Genomic DNA, 23,270 nt, shown 5'->3' with positions numbered 1-23,270 from the left:
GGTTTGCAGTCAGGCTGCGTTAGTGACAGTCACTGTCCTCTCATCATGAAATGCATCTCTACAGAGATCAACTTTAGAAAATCAAACAAAACCTTACAAACAAGAAACTGAGAATCAAGGATAACAAGTCCTCGGGCAGAACATGCCTCAAACTATCTCAAACAGAACTCACTGACACACATGACATGTTCGGCACATGTTTGAAACACTTTAACAAGTTCTCCCTCGCTTTCTAGAGCACCTGGAACTTCCAGGAGTTTTGGTCTTTGTGGTCCAGACAGTCCATTGTGGTGAAGCCCAGTTTCCAGGCCTGCTGGTCCTTGTAGTCCAGGCAGTCAACGGAGGTGAAGCCCAGGGAGGAGGCTGTGCTGTAGCCCTGTGAGGACAGAGAGGCCGGGGACTGGCTTAAGGAGCCCCCCATTGAGGGCACGGTGATGGGGCTGAGAGCGCCCCCTGTGCCCGACAGCTGCGAGTGCATGGGGGACAGGTAGGCACTGCAGTCCAAGCCAGTGAAGTAGGAGGTGGTGCTGGCGTAGCCTTGGGTGTAAGCTGATGGCTGGCCGTAGCTCATGGGGTAAGGTGAGGGCCGCTGCATGCACTGGGCTGAGGAAGCCAGGGGGTCAGGCAGGGGTGACATGGCCGGGCTCCAGATGGACACAGCTGCGTTTCCAGTGCTGGAGCTGGGTGCCAGGCTGGACCCTGACTGGCCAGAGGAGGGGCTGTAGGAGCTAGACTGGTTGGGGACAGGACCAGTGGCGTCGGGCTCCTGCACTGGAGAGGCCTTCTTCTTGGGAGGGCGCGGCTTGGACTGGCCACTGCTCTGCTGCTGCTGCTGGCGGCACTTGGCACGGCGGTTTTTAAACCAAACCTGGAGAAGCACAGACGGCGATACACATGTCAGCACGTTATGAGGGAGGTACAGAGGAGAGAAATGACAAGTGTGACTTATATATCTGAAGTGATGCACCATAAGTGACTGTGCAGCTTGTTACCTTCAAGCAACTTTATGGCTGTAAACCACAAACACTGAACAGTATCATGAGGCTATAGCCTACTTCTGCTGTACCTGCACACGTGACTCCGGCAGGTTGATCTTGAGGGCCACCTCCTCCCTCATGAAGATGTCTGGGTAGCGGGTCTTGGAGAACAGCGCCTCCAGGATGTCCAGCTGTGTCCGGGTGAAGGTGGTGCGCTCCCTGCGCTGCTTCCGGGGAGTGGCTGCGAACCCAAGTGACACAGAGAGGGGAGAAAGAGGGTTATTATACTGGTGGTGATGGAGCGATGGTGTGAAGTATGAGCACAACTCAAAGGCAGTTTGAAAAGTGCTCATTTGCATGAGTTGTGTTGTTGCTCAGCTTTGTAAGGATGACACACAAATGCATATACTGATGGACACTTATACTGTTTGTGATCCTGAATTTCTGCTTGGGAAGGGGATCAGACTATATTTGCTCATGATAATAAATCATCAAAACAGTCACTGTTTCTTTATATAGTCACATTTCCCCAAAGAAGGGGGATACAGTTACATTCTATTCGTTTTAAAAAGGTTTGTACAGTTTCATATGTCTACACTCTGCCTTGGTGTGTTTGTTTCAGAACTAGTATAGTGAGCAATTATTCGATTTAGTCACATTAGGCATTAAGCGTATCAAGTGTTTCCATCTACTGTGAACCTTAATGTGTCATGTGTCAACGTGGGACCTGTTAACTGTTGGGAAATGATAAACACATAAAAGACATAAACAAATATGTCTTTCCTGATGCTGAACACCAGATGAAGGGCAGATTATCTACATTTCAATAGGTTGAATATATCTGCCTCTTGTCTGAACCTACAATCTGCGTATGTGCCGGTCTGCACTTTTTATTAATAAACGACATCTTCCGGAGTTATTAATAAATCATATGGAAATTAACAACTTTTCATCAAATCATAAGGAAACCAATAATACGATAATACTCTGAAATTCTGTTTTCTTTATCTCACATCAACGCAACATACGCGATTTTAACATAGGCGATATTTTACCATTTAATCTATTATTATACAACATACACAATCATCACACAAACCTTTATGAATGTATTTGTTCATATTCTAATTTACTCTTCGTTTGGCTGCAGCGGACTTTATTCATTACAATACACGGAAAGAGACAAAGGCGTCCGAAAATACACAAAAGTCAGAAAGTATAAGTACAAGACGATATATGATCGATATATCGGTAAGATATCCTGGTATATATACTTACATGGATAAGCGACGGTTGTGTGAAGCACATCCATTCCGGGACCAGGCAGATTTAACCCGTTCATGGTGTAATGGGGTTGCTTTATGTAGGACATCATCCTTACAGCGGGCTTTTAAGTCCCGGCGCTGACTTGTAGGTCGGACACGCAACACAGCAGCCGAGGGCCCCTCCGAGCTCAGCAGTGCCAGAGAGAAGCTGCGCCACGGAGGAGCGGTGCAGACCGGAGCGGGTCTGCAGGAGAAAAGTTTAAGACTTTTTTTATGTTCTTTTTGAACGCCGCGGCTTCAGCTTGTGTCTGTGTCGCAGCAGCAGACGGGACAGAGCGCACTGAGCTTCAGGTCTGCAGCTCCTCCGGCTCCTCCGGCTCCAAGCCGCTCTTCTTCACTCAGGAGTCCTCACACAGGTGAAGTGGCCCCTGGATGCCTGTGCGCCTTGGGGAGGTCTCTCTACTGAGATTCTTCACCGGCACACGCAGCTAATTAGAGGAAACAAGTGGCTCCACTAAACCCCTCCCACCACACGCGCCCGCGCACACGCACCTAGGGAGAAAAAGCAACAGGCTCGTAACAAACGGTTTTTTTCTCCATGTTGTAATTGATCACTTCTGATATGAGTGGAAAGTTGGGGTTAACAGTATATACAATGTTAAAATAAATAATATATAGATATTCAGTTTGAATAAATACAATTTATGCATTTGTTCACATGAAGTTATTTCAAAGTACAGTCTACTAATATCATTCAAGACTAAACAAGTTTTGGATGTTGAGTTTGTTTACCTGCCATTTTTAATACCAGTGTTATAAACCTTCAACAGAACTTATGTTTTTTAATATTTCAATAAGGAAGCATCAAGAATTTTTATTCTGGATGCTTTTTGAAATGGTAACTTTCCTTTCAGTTCTCATCCTGCTATCCTTTCCCCCTTATTCCATTCTACTTGCTGCACATCTGCTGTCATACATTCATTCACACATTATTAACAGATTACATTTATCTGCAAAACAGATGCATATACACATGCTGCAATCACACCAACACACACACACACACACACACACACACACACACACACACACACACACACAAACACCCAGATGCACAAAACCGACAAAGCTCATTTGATTTATCGTAATATGCTTTATCTGAAAAGTAAGTATCTTATCTCCAGATAAAGGGAGGAAAGACAGAGCAATCCGTTCAGTGGTGCTGCAGGAAAGGAGGCTGGAGAGGACGACAGCCTCACACAGTGGGAATTGGACGAGTTGGTGTGAGGACTGGGAAAAAGAAAGACGAGGAGGCAGAAGAGAGAGAATGGGGCGACAGGACGAATCTAAGATGGAAGGGACGTGGGCAGAGGATTGAGGAGAGCATGGAGACACAGGAGCTGCACATTTACACATGGAGAACGTACGACTCCTGGACTACACTACGGGAACGTGATGTGACCAAGAGAGAACTCTGTAAATGTATATGCAATATTGTGCATATATTCTTAAATTATGCTCTGTAAACTTTTGACAAACCTTTTCTAACCCATTAGATATTTTAATATGATTTTGGTTGTCTCAAAATTTGTTTTCTTCACTTTTTAACAAGTATTATTGACTATTATTTTACACACAATCTGCTTTATTCAATTATTGCTATGATATTCAAGTAGCAATAGTGTGTGATATAATAAAAATCACACACATTTAGTGTCAATCTTATTTGACACAAAATCATGCACAAGAAATACCTTTTTTTTTTGGTGAGTTATTTAATCTAACAAATAAAGGTGATAACTGTTATGCAAACACTGTCAACTTGATTTTGATGATGGGGATCCAGTCTTCTTCCAACAGTGGAACAGCTCGTCCTGCAGCTGCATCAGTAAATAGGGAAGTAGGGAAGAGGACTGAGCTGATATAATCCCTGCCCGACTGCCCTTCCCCCTAAATCTGTCCTCAGACGCAATCAGAATGATGCAAGCAGGCGTTTTATTTTAAGATGGAACAGTCTGTGTTCAACACACTGGAGGCTGACCTGGAGGCCAGGAGGATGTGGACTCAAGGAGGACAACACGTATGGACGTCAGGTGGACAGAGGGGGAGGAAGAGAGAGGGGGGAGGCAATTTAGACAGAGGGAGGGGATGTGAGCAGGAGGGGCAGGGTGAAGCAGGTGAAGGGGCAGCGGGTGGGGGAGGTTCCATTCCCCCTCCCCACTGACACACTGCTGCGCTTAATCCAGATTACAGTGTCTAAAACAGGTCGGCTAAATCTGCAGGCCGGCCAGCAGTACAGAGGCTGCTGTCAACACCAATCACTCACCAACACACACACACACACACACACACACACACACACACACACACACACACACACACACACACACACACACACACACACACACACACATACACACATATACAAACACACAAACATACACACACACACAGTCTTAATCCCCTCTGTGCAAACCAGGTGCCACCAGCAGCTCAGCACAGACCGACACTAACCACCCCAGCAACCCCCTTCCAGTCCAGTTAGGTTGATACTGTCACACTGGACACATGCACACACAAACAAACAGACACACACACACTGGCAGAGCTACCATATTCATTTATGAGACCGTCTGCAGACGGAGACACTGCTACAAGATGAGACCGAGTTGGTACCTTCAGATTGCTGAGTCATCATAAAGCCGAGTATGACCTTGGTATGTCCCCAGTCGATGAATGTGACTGTGTGAGGGCGGAAGGTGCAGATCAACCTGTAAACATGTTTAGCTCGTGGTTGTGTGACTTTGAGAGATAAGGCTTCTTCACCTGCACTGGAGAAAACATGTGATTCCACTGATATCCTCTCAGCTATATCTGTCAAAACTGATAGCAATAACCAAAGCCTGGATAAAATACACCCATGCAGATTTGGAGACTCTTATCTCCTGGGTGGGAATTTGCTCAACAACTCATTAAAACCACAAACTTGATTTTAGACTTTGGATCTTATATCAAACCGACAGGAAAGTGTGGATGTTTGAGTTGTACAGGTGCTGGTGGATGGATTCTGGTCACATTAGAACAGAGCTATTTCCCTTTACTTCTGGTCTCTATGCTCAGCTAAACCAAGCATCGCCTGTCTCCAGTATCGTATTTAAAATGCAGAATTTGTGTCTGCTAATTTTCTTTACAATTAAAAAGAATGAAATATTGGTAATAAACAAATCTGTCAAGTTAGGATGCTCCAGAATGTTAGTACTTTGACAGTTCTTCAGATTATGAGCTGAACTTGTAATGAAATATTGCACACAACATGAAAGTGCTGAGTCTCAGCTTTATAGTTAATTGATAGGTTTAGGTCAGAAGAGAAAGAACAGTGTGGGAACAGGAGCTCTTTATACACATATTCCACAATTTGCAACGTTTCTGAGGACACTTTGACAAAAATCTTCATCAGCTGAAGTTGCAATCAGCGTTGGAATGATTATTGTTTTATTGTAATGTAAATATTCCGCAAAGATTTCAAATATTTTTCAATATGGTTTCTGAAGAAATGGATGAAATTTACCATCACTTAGAATGTGTCTTTAAACGTTTGGAAAACAGCGTGATATCATTTGAAAAACGTGTGAAATAGTGTGAAAGAGAAAAGAGTTCATCGATTTTGGAAAATGTCACTAGATACATTTGTTTCGCTGACTGTGTGAAGATTTTTCACAATGAGACTTTGCGTTTTTGACCAATGCATGTTAGCCATGGAATAAGTTACTTTCCCTTACCATAACCTGAGCCTAACCACCAAGAGGAGGGAGAAATATCTTGTATTTGTTCTATCTACTTTAAAAGTTTGTCACAAACTGTATGAAATAAAGATAGTTTCCGCTTCCAGCATGAAGGAAGGGAGCAGGTGTTTTTTATCCTTTTGTCTCAGTAATATTTAGCAGGTGAACAAATCTCTATAATGCCGTTTTAGTTTATGCGGAGGAGTCTATCCACATCATACCGCTACTAAAGACTGTATTGTAAAACATGGTCAAGGCAGCCATACCGATAACATAATGATAGTAATAAGAATGTTGTTTATAGAGCACCTCTCAGAACACAGTTAAAAGGTGCTTTACAGTAAAAGCATGGAAGTAAAGACACAATTCAAAACGTGATACATGTATTAAAACAGTTACAACAGTCAGTCCCCCTCAGCTGAGAGAGTGGGTGGATGTTTCTTCTTAGAACAGCAAAATCCAGCTGTGGAACTGTTCCGACGAGTCACCTGAGCAAAATCCTGAATCTAGTATGTAAATAGATGTGACACTAAAATAAGTATCAGATATAAAAGTACTGGTTTTGCAGTAAATGAGCACCTGTGATATAAATACAACTTCATATCACATTATCAGACTGAGGATGTATATTATTCATGGTTGAGCTGGTGTGAACTGCCATTTACAGCCAGGTCCCAAACCAGATGCTGCTCTTTCATAACAGGTCATAACTACAAGGAACGTGGTGTCATTAATAAGCTCATCATGTTGGTCACTGAAAACAGTTCTCCCTGAGATATGGTGGAGAAGAAATGTTATGTAGAATAAAATACAATAAAATGATGTTGATGGCAACTTAAAAGAAAAATTATTTATTAAATGAAATAACCACCAATACATTTTTGTTAACTCTATTTTAGTGATGGTTACATCTCAACAAAGGTAATAACTAATAACTGCACAGTGATGGCGAACCTGATGTTACACTACAACCACAATAAACTTCTTATGCAAGATACATTTGTGTGTGTGTGTGTGTGTGAGCGTGCAGTGAGTCAGGAGTTGCAGAGTGAGGTGAGGTGTGCCAGTGTGGAGGATGAGTGATTACAGTGGACAGTAATCCTGCAGATGGATTAGCAGATGGTATTAGTAGGAGAAGTGGGGGTGTAGCACAGTGCGGCCTCTGAACTGTCCCAACATGCAGCAGCGGCAGCGGCAGCAGGGGCAGCGGCAGGTCTCAGGGCCTCACCTCCTACAGCTTCACCTCAGTAATACATGCTGGACATCCTAACACACACTGTGGAATGCCCACACAACAACAGTGATCGAAGATGAGGTTAATATTACTACTGTGTTCATATCTGATGCTGTTTTAGGGTCAAAATCGCCACAGAGCATGATTGATTTTAAGTTTGATGATCGTCACTCTTTTTTTGGCTGATCATTTTGGCGAAAGTTTTGTGAAAAGACATTTTTAAATTGAAGTTACAACACAATAATCAAGTGTCGGATGTTATTCTTCTGCTGGTGATGACATCCTTCTGCCATGTTGTCCTTTCACTTCTGATGTGTAGGTGCAAAACTCAAATTTAACCTGCCTCATAATAATAAATAAATGAGCCAGTAATATTAAATATGGCCCTTTTTATCTTTTATATTTTAGCAACTATTTATTTAGTAAATATTTGCTTTTATGTAATGCCATCTTCTTTTTATTGTTCCTATTCTTTTGTTTGCATTTACTGCTTTAATGTGATGCAGTCTTCTTACTGCTTTCATTTATTAATAGTTTCAAATACAGTTTTCTGTGTCTGCTCTGTCTGTCAAAGGATTTTGCCAACCCTGTTTCAAAAGGGCTATATAAATTAACTTATTATAATCATTTCTTGTCCAGTTGTCTCATTAAATCACTTTTCAAACAAATTCAAACAGACATAGAGTTGTAATCAACGACTGTGACTTTGTAATGTGTATTATACTTTAAATGCTGTTGCTCTTCATAGAACCTAAATATGAAAAGACTTGTTTTGATAGTGATTCAATAATTTTGTTAGGAGTTAAAAAACGTATACAGTAATCTTACCTGACCCTGAAGAACTCTTTACATTATGCATCTACTCCAATAGTAACAGGTATAAAATATATAATGTATGGACGGGTTTCAGACATTAAGTTACCCACTATAGGAACACCCCCCCCCCCCCCCTTATCCGTATGTTAGAGAAGGTGCAGACACTAAACTGTAACCTTCAGTTGAGTTCAGTGTGGTCAGTGTTTGGACCTACAAAGCAAAAAACCTCCCTCAGTCTATACTAATGTCCATTTACTAAATAAAAACATGTAAAGTTTAGTTTCTGCTAAACAGATCTGATATTAGTTAGTGTTGATCATTCACACTACGTAATCAGACAGCGATCTTTTCCTGCAGCTTACTAATGCTGCTGCAAAATATACAGAATATATTATGAAAAAATATATAATAAAATTATATTACAATCAATTATATGTCCTTATACATAGATATAACTTGTCTCTTTGCTTTGTATTGGTGAAGATCAAATCCCCTATGCCTCAAGTAGTCATTTATTGATGACTGATTTGTCAGAGAGCCAGGCCTGCACTCTGCGTGTTGTCAGGAGCTCTTTGGTTTATTTGGTGTCACAAATATCTATTTCTGATAAAGGTTAGTGATGGATCCAGTGGAATAAAGTTCAGTTTGCACCTACATTTCAAATGATCCTTCAGGCGTTTCTCTCCATGGTTGTCCAGTCCTGTATGTTATATGAATTGTGAGGGGTTATGTGAGGATGAGAATTTGAGGGTCCTTTATGGAAACAATCATACAGAATGTTTCTTAAAAACTTTTAAGACATTAGGTTTTTTACCACTAAAAACAGGTTGATATACAAAAAAAAAGATAGAGAGAGATATTGGAAAGAGAGATAATAGTTGGACTTTGACTTTTATCAAGGATACTGTGGTTATAATTTAGCTATTAGTAGTTAATTTAAAAGGGAAATAAAAACGTGTTTTTGCTTAACTGTACACATGAGGAGTAAAGCTGTCCCGCAGCGAATGACTCGAGTGACATCCCACTGTTCTATGGTTAGTAGAGCTTGATGAGTGAGCTGCTAATGACACCTGCTGGACATGTCTTGTTATGACAAGATAGATTGAAGTTGTAAAAATGTTAGCCAGCCCTAACGATTACACAAACTTGAAAATAAAGTTATATGCCAGTGGAATATGAGTTTATGATGAATCTAACTAGCACAACAGTGCATGTTATTTATTGAGCTGTAATCACTCTAATAAATAGAAAAAACATGGAGAGATTTGGTTTTGAAGAATTATCTGTTTGAGTCATGACTGTGAAAAAAATGCACAAAAGAAGAGAGTTAGTGGAACAGAGACCGATGAGAACAGGAAAGACTCAAAGGAAAAACTCATTGACGGAAGAATCACACAATTATTGAAATAAAAACAATGACCGCTAGGTGATAGCAGTGTGCATGTGATGTGTCAACTACGTCATACATTTACCACATGAAGAAAAGAGCCCGTGCGCTGCCTTCCAGAGCCTTTGTGACTATGTATTTTGAATGGAAAATAAGTCATAAAGTTAGTGACCTCAAAATAAAATCACTTTGCCACAGTCACAAGGTGATTTGCTTAGATTTGATATATAAAGGAGTTAACTCATAGTGAAATACTTAAGATATCAGCCATGCAAATTATTATTTTATTGTTATTTATACTTTTGGTGGTATTACAATCATAATTAGATTAAAAAAAAAACGAAAGAACATTTCACCCTAATCCTAACCCATTCTTTAAATCTCATGTAACTTCTTGTCATGAAAATAATGTATTTTCTACTTCGTTGAATCGTTTGGAATCACCGACTAAGTTTATCCGATGGCCATGAACGCAGCTCCACGCAAACCCGGATGTTTTGCTCCCTCCTTTTGATGTCAAGCTTTCTTTAATAGCCACAAAACGAAAATAAGGAAGTTTGTTTTCAAAATAAAAGAATCCATATTAAATATTAAGCCATTAGAACACCGAGTAAACCGAATGGAGACGCTGTATTTTGAAATGAATTATCCACACTTCCTTTTCTCGTTTTCGCTAGCTTGACGATGCAGTGACCACAGACAGAAAGCAGAGGCGCCTCTAAACCAGCATGAAAACTTTAGATTCTCATTGTCCCTTCAGCTCCAACCAGTGAGTCGACCTCCACCCGCAGGAGGCTCCGGGAGATGTTCCCCTTCGTGGAGGACAGTTTCAGCCGCTTCCCGTCGCAGAGCAACATCTACGGGCTGTGTCAAGCCGGGGAGCAGCAGCTGCTGACGGCCACACTCAAAGGGAAGGTGGTGTGTTTCAGATACCAGGAGCTGCAGCTCAAAGGCAGACCTGTGGCCAAAGAGGTGCAGTTCACATACATACCAGGTACACGCTTACACACAAACGCACACAAAACACACACAAACCTTAAATCATCATGACTTATCTGAAGTATCACCATCACTATTAGTTTTTGCAAGGCTGTTGCACACCAGTTAGTGATCTGGTCAGACACATACAAAATACCAGTGTACTGCTTTGTTCATGGCTCCCAGGTCTCTGAAAACTACACTTATATGACTGTTTGATTGTTCAGGTGATAATGAACCTCTCAAATAATGAGGCCATTCTTCATTTCTGCTTCTTCAGAGTCAGTATTTGTGTCTTTACTCAACATTGTGTATGTGTATCATGTCACAGGTTTAACTGCCACTGGGACATCAGGGCAGTATGGGAGTATTTAGGATGGAAATATTCCACAATGATGCAGAAAGGTGATTCTCAGTTTTCCAGTGCTGGGCATAGTATCCTCAACACACCCCAGACACCAGCTATTAACATATACAGCCACAGCGTAACAGTTGATGGTGGCAAAGTCACTTTCTGCTTCCTCCTGGATCATCTCCATCATTCATATTCTCATGCCTCCCTGATGAGCTAGTGATACACCAGGTTGAAGTTGAAGCTGTGACAGGACAAACAAAGTGAAGCAAAGACACAGCAACTGCATCAAAGACTCTGAAAAAGCCCAAATGAAGAATGGCCACTTCTTAGAGGTTCATTATCACCTCAACAATCAAACTCTGTTAGTGCAGTTTGCAATAAATCTAATTAACATTCAGAAAAAAAAAAATGTTTCAAACATGTTGTATTTCTCTGAGGACAATATCCAGTGACCTGGGAGCTCATCAACATGTTTATTAATACTTTGCATGTGTCTGATCCTGCACTGATCGCTGACTGCAGTTCAACAACATTATAAATGTGATGCCACTTTGGATGAGTAACGATATATCTCAGCAAAAACTCAAAAACCGAACACCTAACTTTCAGGATGTCTCCATGACTTTATAAATTAACCTTTTATAACTCATAATACTCTTATTTGTATATTAGGGATAGCGTTATCTTGAGTTATGGAGAAGTTATGGAGTTATTGAAAATATGGAACAGAGCTTAAAAATGACGTGATAACCATTTCTCTGTGGCCTATAATTAAGGAGATATGACAAGTCAAAGTCACAGAGTTCAAACTTGGTCAGACCCTTGATTAGGATCCCAGACACCTGAAATTGAGTTTCCATGGGTTTTTATCATAAAGCATGAAACATTTTATCAAGATGGGGCAGCCTAGAAGAGTGATGGTATGACATGGAGTGAGCCTTTCTTGTAGCAATGCAGTTATTGTCAGTAATTTTGTCAAACATTTCATCCTGCCTTCTTTTTTGTAGTTGATGCAGAAATTGTATCAATTGACGCCTTCACCAAGTCTCCACCCAACAGAGGCCTGGTGGTGGGCATCACGTTTATAAAGGTATTTCCATGTTAATAAACCCAGCATGTGTATAATGAAGTGTTGTAAACTCTTTCTACAACGACAGCAGAGTTGTGACCTATGACTGATCTCCTGCAGGACTCTGGGGACAAAGCCACTCCGTTCCTGAATATCTACTGTGACTATGAGCCCGGCTCAGAGTTCAACTTGGATTCCATTGCACGTGAGTGAAGCAGTGTCCAGATGTGTACGGCCCTCATCACTCTCACAGATGTGTCTCTTGCTGATTGTTGGTGTGCCTCTCTGAACAGAAAGTTGTCTGAATCTGGAGCTGCAGTTCACGCCCTTCCAGCTGTACCACACAGAGTAAGTTTGAGCTGTGACAGTGTGAAACGATACACAACATTAGTGCGAAACGCAGAAGCATCTCATAGCTAACTTTGTGGTGAGCCCTGGCTTTTCAATCCCAGAAAGATGGAGGTTTCTACAGGACTGAACAGTGAAAGTACAACAAAGAAGAGCGACATCATTACAAACCAGCGAGATATAATTCATCTGTCCAACTGGAAATATAATTAATGCTTACAATCCAGTTAGAGTTCACTATGGTTATAAATTTTGAACTACGTATATAGAGAGAGTTGCATATCGTAGAAAGTTTGTAGTAGTGTCAATGATAAGTAGAATCTACAATTAAATATGCAGCGACTCAATTATTGAAAAATAAACATACATACCTTTATCAATAGGTACATTGTAAAGCCTTGTTTTCTTTAACACATCTGGACTATCTGCAGATCTTAACATCACTGTGTGAAATTAATAATCATAAAAGATTTAAGAGAATCAAGAGCAGCTTCATTACTATTCCAGCTACTCAGCAAGTTAAATGTCAACCCTGGCTTGAGTCTTATATAATAGATAGTTTATCTTATCTCAGTTAATATACTGCTGTGGATCTGTTTCTAGAATTTGTAACCTCCTCATAAGAGGTTATGTTTTCAGCTCATCCGTTAGTTTGTTGGTTTGTATATTTCTTTGTAAGCTAGATTAAACATAAACAACTATACGGATTTCTGCAAGACTTAGTGTAAGGATGTAGAATGGCTCAGGGAAGAACTCATTTACTTTTGGTGAGGATCCGGATCAGGGGGCGGATTTAGGATTTTTTCACTCTCTTTAACATTACGTGATATGAGGTTTCAATACTAATTTACCATAATAGTTACTACGGTTATTACTTGTGTCTCAACTGCCATCACTGTGTTATCCTATATGAACTTCAGAGCCAATAGTTTTGCATGAATGGCTCATAAATGGCGACATTTTAATGAGACTGTTTGCAAGTATTCATGAATGAATATTAGTGTTATCAGTGGGTTCCCGTCTGGCAGCTGTTTTTAGACAGTATCTTTCTGCATGATAAATGTCAGCAACCGCTCTCTCTCCCTCTCTCCCTCTCTCTCTGTCAGAGTGCAGTGTGAAGATGGCAGCAGCGAGACGGTGTTTCTGCTCAGTGGCCATGACCAGAGGATCCACCTGTACAAGGAGGTCAGGCCACAGACTTCTGTCTCGCTTTGTGTGTGTGTGTGTTTGTGATGAGGTTTTGCACAAGATATTTATAAAAATGTCACAGTTTTATGTATTTATTCTAATTGTGTATTTTATCGTAGCACATTTTTGTCCTTTCATTACATTTATTTAAAATCAAATGGTCCTTTTTTTCTGTAAATTTCCAAAAAACTGAACATTAGTTTTATGTAATTTGTGTCTGTTTAAAGCCTTTGAATAATATCTTATAAATAACAAATAGTGATTCATCATGTAAATATCAGAGCATCAATCAGCCTGACACTTTTTGTTTCCAACAGAACGCCTCCCTCCACCAGTTTGAAGAGCAGCCAGTGGAGAGGCTCTTCCCTGAACTACAAAGACTGCCCAGCAAGTTAGTCTGTGTGCACGTGTGTTAGCTGTGCATGTGGCTGTTTGGTTGGAGGTGTGTGGTGAGGGTTTGAGTGACTGAGAACATCTGGAACTTGTAAGTCTCTCTCTCTTCTGTGTTTTAATCTGACTCACAACATTTGTCTATGGTCTGGTAGCCAACACTATATGCACTGGTAAGGCTGTTTATTACCTGCAATGCTATACTGTATGATGATGAACAGATCCTTTTATCTATAACATATCAAACAATTTTTATCATATAGTTATGTACAATGTGTGACACAAATAGAAATTAATTTGTTGTTTTAACAAGAAATGGTTGAAAATGAAAAGATTTTATATTTCGTATTTAACTGTGTCATTAATACCATGAGAAATATCTCGTTGTAAAAGATGTGTAGTGGGACATGAATAGAAGAGTACCAACCAATGTCAAAGCTTATTTGATACAAAATATACATCTCCTAGGTAGGAAAAGTACACGCTGGACACATCTGATTGCACCTTTCATATTAAGGGACAATGGGAACTGCAGCTGACTATAATAGTGTATAATGATAACTGGGAAAACATTTACTCAAGATGCCGCAAGGGGATTGGAATTTAACTGGAAAGCCAAATTGAGATTCTGTATGACCCAATTGACAGTTTTTATCTTAAAAAACAACTACACCAACAGAGAAACTGTAGTTAGTCCGTGACCATACACATATACTGTTCTGGAACTGCCTGAAAATACCAGGCCATACCCATCACTATTGTTCTAATTAGAAATAGTACCGAACCATACTATCTGTTTAGGATAGACCCGTGTTACATGTTCTGTTGAAAGTTGCAAGAAAATGTTAATGTTAATTGCATGTTGTTTGAAGCGTTAGTAAAGTTAAAATGTGTATAACCTTGTTAAAAAACTTTTCATAACAGTAAAGAAAGTATTTAATATGTAAATGTTTCGTTGTAGCAGCAGGACATTGACAGTTATCAGTCTTACATACAATTCAGTGTATAAATGATTCGTCCTAACCCTCCTGTTGTGATTCTCTCCCCTCCCTGCAGTGTGCTGTGGTTAGACATGCTGGGGATAGCTGGCAACAGGAGGATCTCAGCGTTCGGCTGTCAGAACGGCTGCGTTGGACTGGCTCTGGTGAATCAGACTGGGCCAGGTGAGGAATAAACTCAAAGAGTAGACAATTAATGATGTTCTACTCGGTCACATTTTTGTGTCTTTGACCAGCCTCCCAAGTTGAAGTTGTTATGGCGTATGGAGAGTGCAGTATGTTTGCACACACTTTGTGACAGATTAGTGTGCTGTTCACGTTAAATGTGTGAAGAGTTCATGTATCTTGGGAATCCTGTAAGGTCACACGACTCATTAGGATGATAAAGGTGTCATTAGTGCTGCACTCACAGCTGCAACAAACATCTGTACACACACACACACACACACACACACACACACACACACACACACACACACACACACACACACACACACACAGATCTAAGAGGAGGGGTGTTCCTGCCTTCATGTTTCATCGCTATCATCATGGTTACAGTCAAATCAGAAAAATACATATCAGCCATGTAGGTATCATTTCAGTCATGTCTGACAGCTACAGAATCTTCCACGCTCAGAAGTAACATCGAACCTGTGACTGCAAAGGCTCCATCACTCTGTTTCAAATTAAATCCAATATTAAAACTAATACAGTTAATTCATCTGACTTAAAAGGAGCCATTCATTGTTTGTGTCTTGTTTTACTTTTAAAAAGAATTGCCACAAATACACAACAGCAATTAGAATTTTGGCTTTTTAGCAGTGGGTGTAGCCATCTTGAAATGATCTTCAAGGTCACAATAACAACATGTTTCCCTGTTCTTCACTCAGTCACTACAGACCTGTTTTGACAGCAGATAATTTCACTTGTCATAGAAGGAAAATCCGTGATAACATCAATGGTGGCTTTGTGTTTGCAAATGTCCCAGTCAGCCATAACTCTGCTTGCACAAGTCCAGCAACCAGTTTTATTTCACATTGCTGTTATTGCTATGACATGTCAGCATATCTCCAGTGAAGAAGGCCCATTATTAATATAATAGCTCACTCCCTGTTTACTGAATCGTGCACAGTTTTTACTGATGACTATTTCACGTGCACTGTATAGTGTCCTCAAAACTTTGCACAATGCAACAGAAACAGTTGTGTCCATGCAATATATTTTCTCTAAACAATCCCACAGTGCAATACACCAGTCCCAGTGATGCAAAATTATGCTGTGTTCATGCAATGTCAGCCGAATGAGAGGAACAGGAATCACTCATATTCTGACTTGTGAATATTCATACATTATTTCAAGGCAGTTAGCCCTGATGCTAATAACCTTGCTGTTGCTGCCGCTAAACAGCTTCTTTTGTTGTGTTACATATGAATAGCAGTTTAATACCAAGTGAAAGTAGATACAAACACTAAACAAACAGTGTATAGCTCATGTAAAATAAGCTGGATCAGTTGTGGTGTTATTTCTTTGAGACACCAGTTTGTCGCAGGTGTGTAGTTCTCATGGGGAGATGATCAGTGTCAGTAACTCTTGTTATCTGGGACTCGGTTTCTGTCGTGAATGTTTTTTCCCCCTCAGTTGCTTGTGAGAGATATAACGTGAATGCAGCATGACACTGATTATTAAGTGTCCAAAATCTCAATAAACTGCTTACTCGAAAGTAAAGAACTAATTATATAGAGATTACGGAATGAGTGAATGAAGGAGTCGATTTAAGACACAGGCTCAATAAAACTCTGTGGTCACTAAAAGAAAGTACAAGCCATGGACAAGACTAGATTCATTCCACTGTGGGATTTTTGGAGGTATATACTGCATACATTACACTCATCCGTACAATAAAATGGGGAACAGTACATTTAGTGCACCATAAAGTGCATAGAGAATAGTTTCAGATTAGAGTTTAATCATGTGTGTTGGTGCCTCGCAGCCTTTAAAAGTGAAAAGCTAAAATCTTAGTTACAGTACATGTAATATTGTGTTAAGGATTCATGTTTTGCACTGAACCGCATTCATTTCATACAGTACACAGTTGGATCACATCTGTGCACTAATCTACTATGGGAAGAATTCTATTTACATTGTTGTATCTGTGCTGTATGAATTTTTAATACAAAGTCAACAGCAGTGTGTCACTTTAAACTGCAGTGGACACTGTAGAGAAATAAATGTTGACAGCGAAGATCATATTTTTCATGTTGTTAAGTCTGAGCATGAAAACTGGTCCTAAATGTTTGACTGAAGGAAGCTGTAATGATTATTTATGACTGCGGTCATTGTCTTCGTTGGTTATTTATTATTTGTACAATTAAGTTAAAGTGGCCGAAATCATTAATGTACCCTAGGACTATTCCTTTGAGTGTTTTAAATCATATTGTGTGTTTTTCCAACAGAGGTTTTGCAGAGCTGGCGGGTCCAGTTTGACAGTCCGATCTCTACAGTGCTGCTGTTTCCTTTGAGATGCCAAACTGAGCCCAGCCACGCCAGCGGAGAGACAAGTATGTCACTGCTGTGCTGTAGTTAGCCTCTGCCTCTAGTTTGAATCTGCAGTAATCCTCACCACTGTTGTTATTTCTTCTTCAGGTGTGGAAATGAAGGGCTACAACCTTCTGGTAACCAGTACCATTGAGATGGCAGTTGTCTACAGGTCAGAAGCAGAAAAGACTTATAAAGGTTTCAGTGGAATACTCGCTTTCTTTTGTGCAGGTTAACTTGAATTTGGTGTTTTACTCGTGGGTCTATGTTCTTTTAGAGATGTCCACGAGTTTGGTTTATCTCGCTCCACGTGTCTCTCAGAAAGTGACCAGTGGGACGCAGTGGTCTGCGCTCTAGTCATTGACCTGGATTTTGACGGGCAGAAGGAGGTGCTGTTGGGAACATACGGACAGGTCAGAGCTTCTCTGTACTAATGGACTTCATTAATATTACTTTAAAGAATTAAAGTGGTGATATTCAGTTTTTTTATCTCATTAAAAAGTCATGAAAAGACCAAACAGAATGTGTTAGTCCATCTCTCTCTCAGTACTTTCTCTGTGTCTCTGTGGCTCAGAGAATTAATACTTGTTGGTTGTTTCGTTTTTTTCATGGAACTTGTTGACAATAGAAACTGTATAGATTCAAGCCAGCCTCAGCATTGAAATAAGATCATGAATGCAGTAGGTCCAGAAGTATTAAAAATGATGGAATGTGACAGACATGCTTCTCTGCCGGCTGCCGTGGTGAGAGCTTAATGATGATGGTGTTATCCACCTGTCGGCCCTGCAGGAACTTCTGTGCTACAAATTTCATCCGGTGGGGAGCAGAGAGTTTCAGCTGCTGTGGCGGCGGAGCTTCAAGAGTCCTTTGCTGTCCATCATCTACTTAGACTTGACCGGGGACGGTCTGAAAGAGCTGGCTGTCCTAACACTAAAGGGGCTGCATATCTTACAGGTGTGTAGCAGAAAGCAGAGATCCATGATGCTGAAGAGCAGCAGTATAGCAGATAGGTCATCTGCTTCCATTGTAAACACAAACATGTAGACTGGAGAAAATATGTTGTTTCTACTGAAGAGGTGAACTGAAGCAATTATAGATAAATTGCTGACTCCTACTGGTCACCAGCAGATTTGATCTAATTGGTTAAGTCATTTACGCTCTGAGATGGCCTGTAATTGGCTAAAGCCATACATTCTCATTTTCTGTATCAATGAGGATTTTAAGCAGTTGTCTGATGCATCTTTTTGCATCATTCTTTATCAATGAGGTGCTAAACTTAACCATCAATCTCCAAAGAAAAAGAAGTCACCACAATCTCCTATTGAACTAAAGATCTGAGCTTTGTCACCCTCTGTATTCACAACCAACAGACCTCCTCAAATCTCCACCACCTACTATATCTCTGATTTTAAGTTGTATTATTGGACTTCTCTCCGTCTCTTCAGCATAGTCTTGCCTGCACTGCTGATTTGGTCCTGGAGCGGCTCAGCCAGAGGGTGTCGGCACTGAGAGCTGGCTCTGAGCTGGAGTCAGCCCAAGCTCCAGACATCGAGGAGAGAGATGATCCAGCTAAGGATGAAGAGTGTGCGGCTCACTCACCATCAGAATAAGCAGAACAAAGCAGTTATTTCCATGTGTCATGTGTATAGCCTCCGTGGTTCAGACTGAAGTATGTGCCTTGTATTGGCAGCCGTGCGTGTGTGAAAAGTTAAACTTAGCTGTGAGGGCAGACACTCTGAGAACCAAATCACAAACACCTTTCAAAATGGTGAAAGTCTACTTATCGGTTTCATAATGGATTCAAGAAGAATTTATAGAGTTCACTGTAACTGTATGTAATCATATAATAGAAAGATGTGCTGTAGATAGTGTACAGTAATTTGCTGATAATAAAGGACACGTTTGGATCCATGCACTTTTTGTCGGGTATTTATCTCGTGTACTAATATTTGATTTATTATTTAATTCCAGACTGTCCAAACAGATGCCAGTGAAGTTGGATCATTTCATGCTTGGACTGGAGTCACGTAGTGTAGCGTAGTGACACGTGTTACTAAAAACATCTAGAATCAAATAATACCACCCTAGTAAGAAGTGAACAGGTTAGCACTTAACACCTACACAGTGAACAATTATAGTCCACACAGGAACACATTCTGTTCTTCAGGCTCTGAGACGACTGGAATAAAAATAATGCTTACTTCATTAATGTAAGTCTCAGCTTGAATTTGAGAAGGTTTACATTAGTATCCTATCCTTCCTACTTCTATAAGTGGCGAGTGGTTTGTGTATTTGCTATCGTGTCCGGCTGCCTCTTCAAAACCCATCCTCAATTTCCATCCAAACTTCTCCCAAAAAGGTTTAGGGGATGTGTATTTGCAAATGAGCTCTACCATCTGTGTTTCTTCTCATTTCTATCTTTTTTTTATTATTATTGTTATTAATTTGAAATCCAAACTGAAATCCAGTCCAGGTTAACATTTGTACCAAATTCCTTCAAGGTGTTCCTTAGATGTTGGGTTCACAAGTGAAAAAAAGGGGTTGGGTTAGTTGGGAGTCAAACCGAAGGGATGGCAGAGGTGGGGTTTGGACTAAGTCCACACACTGTTGCCTGTTGAGGAGGTACCAGACTCTTCAGTTTAATCAATGGAGACACCGCATGAGGGAAGGGGCTGAGGAAGAAGCGAGGAAAAGCCAGATGTTCAATAGTAATGTAAACAGCTGTTTCAATGATGTCTTGCAGCCTTTAAACTACCTTATCTGCTGTGAGGGTTTCTGGTTTGAGGAGCAAAAGGCCCATCTTCCTCCAACAGTCACTGTTGCAGTTGAATATCAAGTCTACCGAGGACCTGACAAAAACGTGGAGGACAGAGGAGCCTCTCTGCTGCTCCAAAGAGCTTGTGCATGGTGTCTTCCAAGCTGCCACTGTTCAGATACGTGTGTTCAGGTTGCACCCTCTGTCGGAGGAGCTCTGCCGTTGGTTGGTCCTGAGGATGCGCCCCTTCCTCAAGTCCACTGCTTTTCTCAGCAGGAGAGAAATCCTGTGTGATGTTTTCTCCAGCACAGGACTTCCTATGCTGTGACCTTCTCCAGATGCTGGTAGATGATTTGGAAGAGCACACACATACACTCAGAGAGTGCATCCTGGTTGTTTAGGAGTCTTCGGAGGCAGCTGTGCATAATATTTATTCATTATATGTGTTTTGAAGTGATCCCCAATGAGCCTTATAGTGCTGACTAAGCAACATTGAGGTTTGGCCTCTTCCAGCTGCCTCTTCAGTTGATCAGTAAATCAAAATAAATAATAATGAATGCGGTTCAGTGCTAAATAATTCTGATCACTGATTTCTCTCAATGGTGATCAGTGTGTGCTAATTTAAGTTCCTTTGGAAACTCATAAGTTGAGCAAATCGAGGTCAGAACATGGCAACATTGGTAGGATGCTTAGTTAAGTAATAAGAAAAAGATGAAAGTAGCCTCTTGTCAAACGCTCATTACGTGTTGATGAGAGGCAGCAGCAGATGTTGGCATAGAGACCTGCAGAGGTTTGTCTCAAAGACGACTTCCACAACTTCTCTCACATGCTCCTCTGTGTCCACAGGAAGTTCTTTCAGCTGTGACAATGCATCGAGTCAGTGCAGCTTCCAATGTTGCAGGTGTCAGGCTTCAGAGGTTGATTCTGACTGAGCCGTTCAGCTCCTGGTTCTTGATTTGCTCGTCTTTCTCAGCAGCCTCGCTCTGTTTTGGCTGTGTCTTCGCCTCAGTCCTCCAAGTGGTTTAAAAGCTGTAGGTGACGTTCACCTCTCTCTGCAGGTTGTGGAAGTACCTAAAACAAAAATAAATGAAAACAGACTGTGACAATCTCCGATGCCACCGAGGTCTTCACTCACAGCCAGAGACAAACGTGTTGCTTTTCAACATACTTTATTAAATCACGAGAACAAACATAAACTCACAAAAAGATAATTTGCCCGCTATTTCAGCTGACGTCTAGCTTTTCAGCTCAGTTCAGTTCAGTTCAGTCTCTGTTTCATCAGCTTCACTCGTGTGCATCTTTCTGTATCCCTACTCATGTGTCTCTCTCTCTCCCTCTGTGTCAGCTCCATGCCTTTTGAATCTAGGGAGAGTTGATTGGCCAACTACTCCAAGCTGTGTCAATTCCCTCTCCCTGGTTCACCTGGAGGTTCTCACTGAGCCTCCTCCACACTTCTTGACGTTCCTCAAACAGTCTTTAAATTTGACACTGACCACTCAGAGGTGATGGCTCAAAGCAAGTTTTAGATGACAGCTGCAGTTACTATTCGAAAGAACTGTTGTGGCCCTTTTAACACATTATGCCCAAGTTTAGGAGTTCTAATGATTTTAATATTTAATGTAAAATCCTTTGCATTCAGTGACTATGTTCTCTTGCTTGTTGTGGAGTCTCTCTGTCTTCACTCATCTCTTCAGCAGGTGGGCTGCAGCTCAATCGGATCAGATCAGTTGACTCGTGACTCTGCCAGTTGAAGATTTTCCACCTCTTCATCCTTCAAAGATCTGGTTGCTTTAGATCAATGCCCTGCTGAGTGATAAAATGTTGTCAGATGGAATGACATTGGATGCATTTGTCTCAATGTGAGCACAGAATAGTTTTCTTCTTTGAGACTCATTATTACTTTCACCTCTTCACTTCTCAAACATCTACTGCTCAATATAAATGTCGGCTCTGATGTCTCAGTAAGCTCAGAAACACCGGTGTGCTCCTGCATGAAATGCATGAAATACTCTCAGGACACTCGGGTTCCATAGAAACATTCATTTGCCAAGTGTCCCATTACTTTTGGACCACTGAATGGGCACTGACTTCTCTACTGTGTTCTCCATTTGCTCTGTCAATGTCAAAAATGTCATGTTCTGAAAGCCCAGGTTAACGTGTTTGGATATTATTTTTTGTCTGACCAACAGTAGTCAATTCACAATGATATTTTATCTATTAAATTTACTATCTTGTCTATTACATGAGTCAGTGAGTTTTGATGATGTAGATTTGAAGACTTGAGACCAAACGTGATATTTACAGACCCTATTCATAGACCCTATTACATAATCATAAAGGGCCCACCCCCCCCCCCCCCTCCCCCTCCCCTTCTAAGTATCACTAAGAAAGTGCTAAAGTTAATAAAAAAAATATTTATCTAACTTTTCTCCCCTTTTTCCTCTCAACCCTTACTGGTCAAGGCAGTCACCAAAGTGTTTGCCAAAATAATATTGTAAGGTCTTTAACTGACTTAATAAATAAAATTGTCTTGAACTGAATTGAAGTTGCTCTGATGTGAAAACAAACAAAAAGTAGCGTCCCAACCATCGAGGTCTACTATAAGAGGTGTCAGGTATTTGTACTTTGGCAGTGAAGTGATTCCACGATGGGGATGATGGAGTGTGTGTGTGTGTGTGGGGGGGCGTGTTTTGGCCGGTCAGTGGCACTGTGGTCCTCTCTTTTTCATCGGGTCCGTGTTGCGTTACAAAGGCAACAATAACAACAGCTGCACTTATCACACTGAGGACTTGACACAGAAACACTCAGAAAGAAAGAGAGCGGTGTTTCTCCCGCTCCTCTCTCACTCAATCCCTGCAGCCCCTGAAGCTGTTGCACTTGTTCCAGGCTCGTCTGTTGTCAGTCTGTTGTGCAGCTTTATGTTAAGGCGCGGGGTTGTTGGCTGGTGTCATTTCTGCGCGTCAACAATAAGGAGCACGCTGTTGGAGCGACGCGTTTGAAATGAGCGCATTTCACTCAGTTGGATTTTTATATTTAGCTCGGTAAGGGACGCGCTGGAGGAGCAGCGGGGCAGCGGGGAGAGGAGACCCCCGATCCCACTGGTGGCCAACATTTTGAACCTTTTTCTCTGCGTCTCCAGACCCCAAAACTTGGCGTTCATACCGCGCTGTGCGTTATCAGGTTGTGTGCGTGT

General features: G+C 41.1%; 2 protein-coding genes across 3 annotated transcripts; one reads left to right on the top strand and one right to left on the bottom strand.

Moving 5' to 3' along the window:
* Window positions 1–232: 232 nt before the first annotated feature.
* On the bottom strand, window positions 233–2,352 carry crx (cone-rod homeobox). 2 transcript variants are annotated; one of them, XM_053441705.1, is made up of 4 exons: window positions 2,258–2,352; window positions 1,836–1,856; window positions 1,067–1,223; window positions 233–868 (listed from the first exon to the last, which is right to left on the bottom strand). In XM_053441705.1, exons 1-4 carry the CDS (start codon window positions 2,350–2,352, stop codon window positions 233–235), a joined length of 909 nt encoding a protein of 302 aa, XP_053297680.1. The 2 variants fall into 2 exon arrangements, with proteins under 2 accessions (XP_053297680.1, XP_053297681.1); XM_053441706.1 differs by lacking the exon at window positions 1,836–1,856 and having other exon boundaries at window positions 1,067–1,218; window positions 2,256–2,352.
* Window positions 2,353–10,019: 7,667 nt separating this feature from the next.
* kptn (kaptin (actin binding protein)) lies at window positions 10,020–19,237 on the top strand. Its single transcript, XM_053442309.1, has 12 exons — window positions 10,020–10,455; window positions 11,802–11,884; window positions 11,984–12,068; window positions 12,157–12,211; window positions 13,318–13,396; window positions 13,717–13,790; window positions 14,846–14,952; window positions 17,241–17,345; window positions 17,431–17,494; window positions 17,600–17,735; window positions 18,112–18,276; window positions 18,768–19,237. Exons 1-12 carry the CDS (start codon window positions 10,266–10,268, stop codon window positions 18,930–18,932), a joined length of 1,308 nt encoding a protein of 435 aa, XP_053298284.1. The 5' UTR covers window positions 10,020–10,265; the 3' UTR covers window positions 18,933–19,237.
* The last annotated feature ends 4,033 nt before the right edge of the window (window positions 19,238–23,270 follow it).

The sequence above is a fragment of the Pleuronectes platessa genome, chromosome 15 (genome assembly GCF_947347685.1).
Source record: "Pleuronectes platessa chromosome 15, fPlePla1.1, whole genome shotgun sequence".
In the NCBI taxonomy this organism is placed as follows: domain Eukaryota; kingdom Metazoa; phylum Chordata; class Actinopteri; order Pleuronectiformes; family Pleuronectidae; genus Pleuronectes; species Pleuronectes platessa.
This window is presented reverse-complemented; position numbering and strand designations above follow the sequence as displayed.

Bases quoted from the DNA above. Each gene is read 5' to 3' on its own strand.
- crx (XM_053441705.1), bottom strand. From the start codon at position 2,352: ATGATGTCCTACATAAAGCAACCCCATTACACCATGAACGGGTTAAAT. The intron at 1,857-2,257 runs ATGTAAGTATAT...AAAAGTGCAGAC, and splicing joins CACACAACCGTCGCTTATCC to CGGCACATACGCAGATTGTA. The intron at 869-1,066 runs GTACAGCAGAAG...GTGCTTCTCCAG, and splicing joins TGCCGGAGTCACGTGTGCAG to GTTTGGTTTAAAAACCGCCG.
- kptn (XM_053442309.1), top strand. From the start codon at position 10,266: ATGTTCCCCTTCGTGGAGGACAGTTTCAGCCGCTTCCCGTCGCAGAGC. The intron at 13,397-13,716 runs GTCAGGCCACAG...TGTTTCCAACAG, and splicing joins GGATCCACCTGTACAAGGAG to AACGCCTCCCTCCACCAGTT. The intron at 13,791-14,845 runs GTTAGTCTGTGT...CCCTCCCTGCAG, and splicing joins CTACAAAGACTGCCCAGCAA to TGTGCTGTGGTTAGACATGC.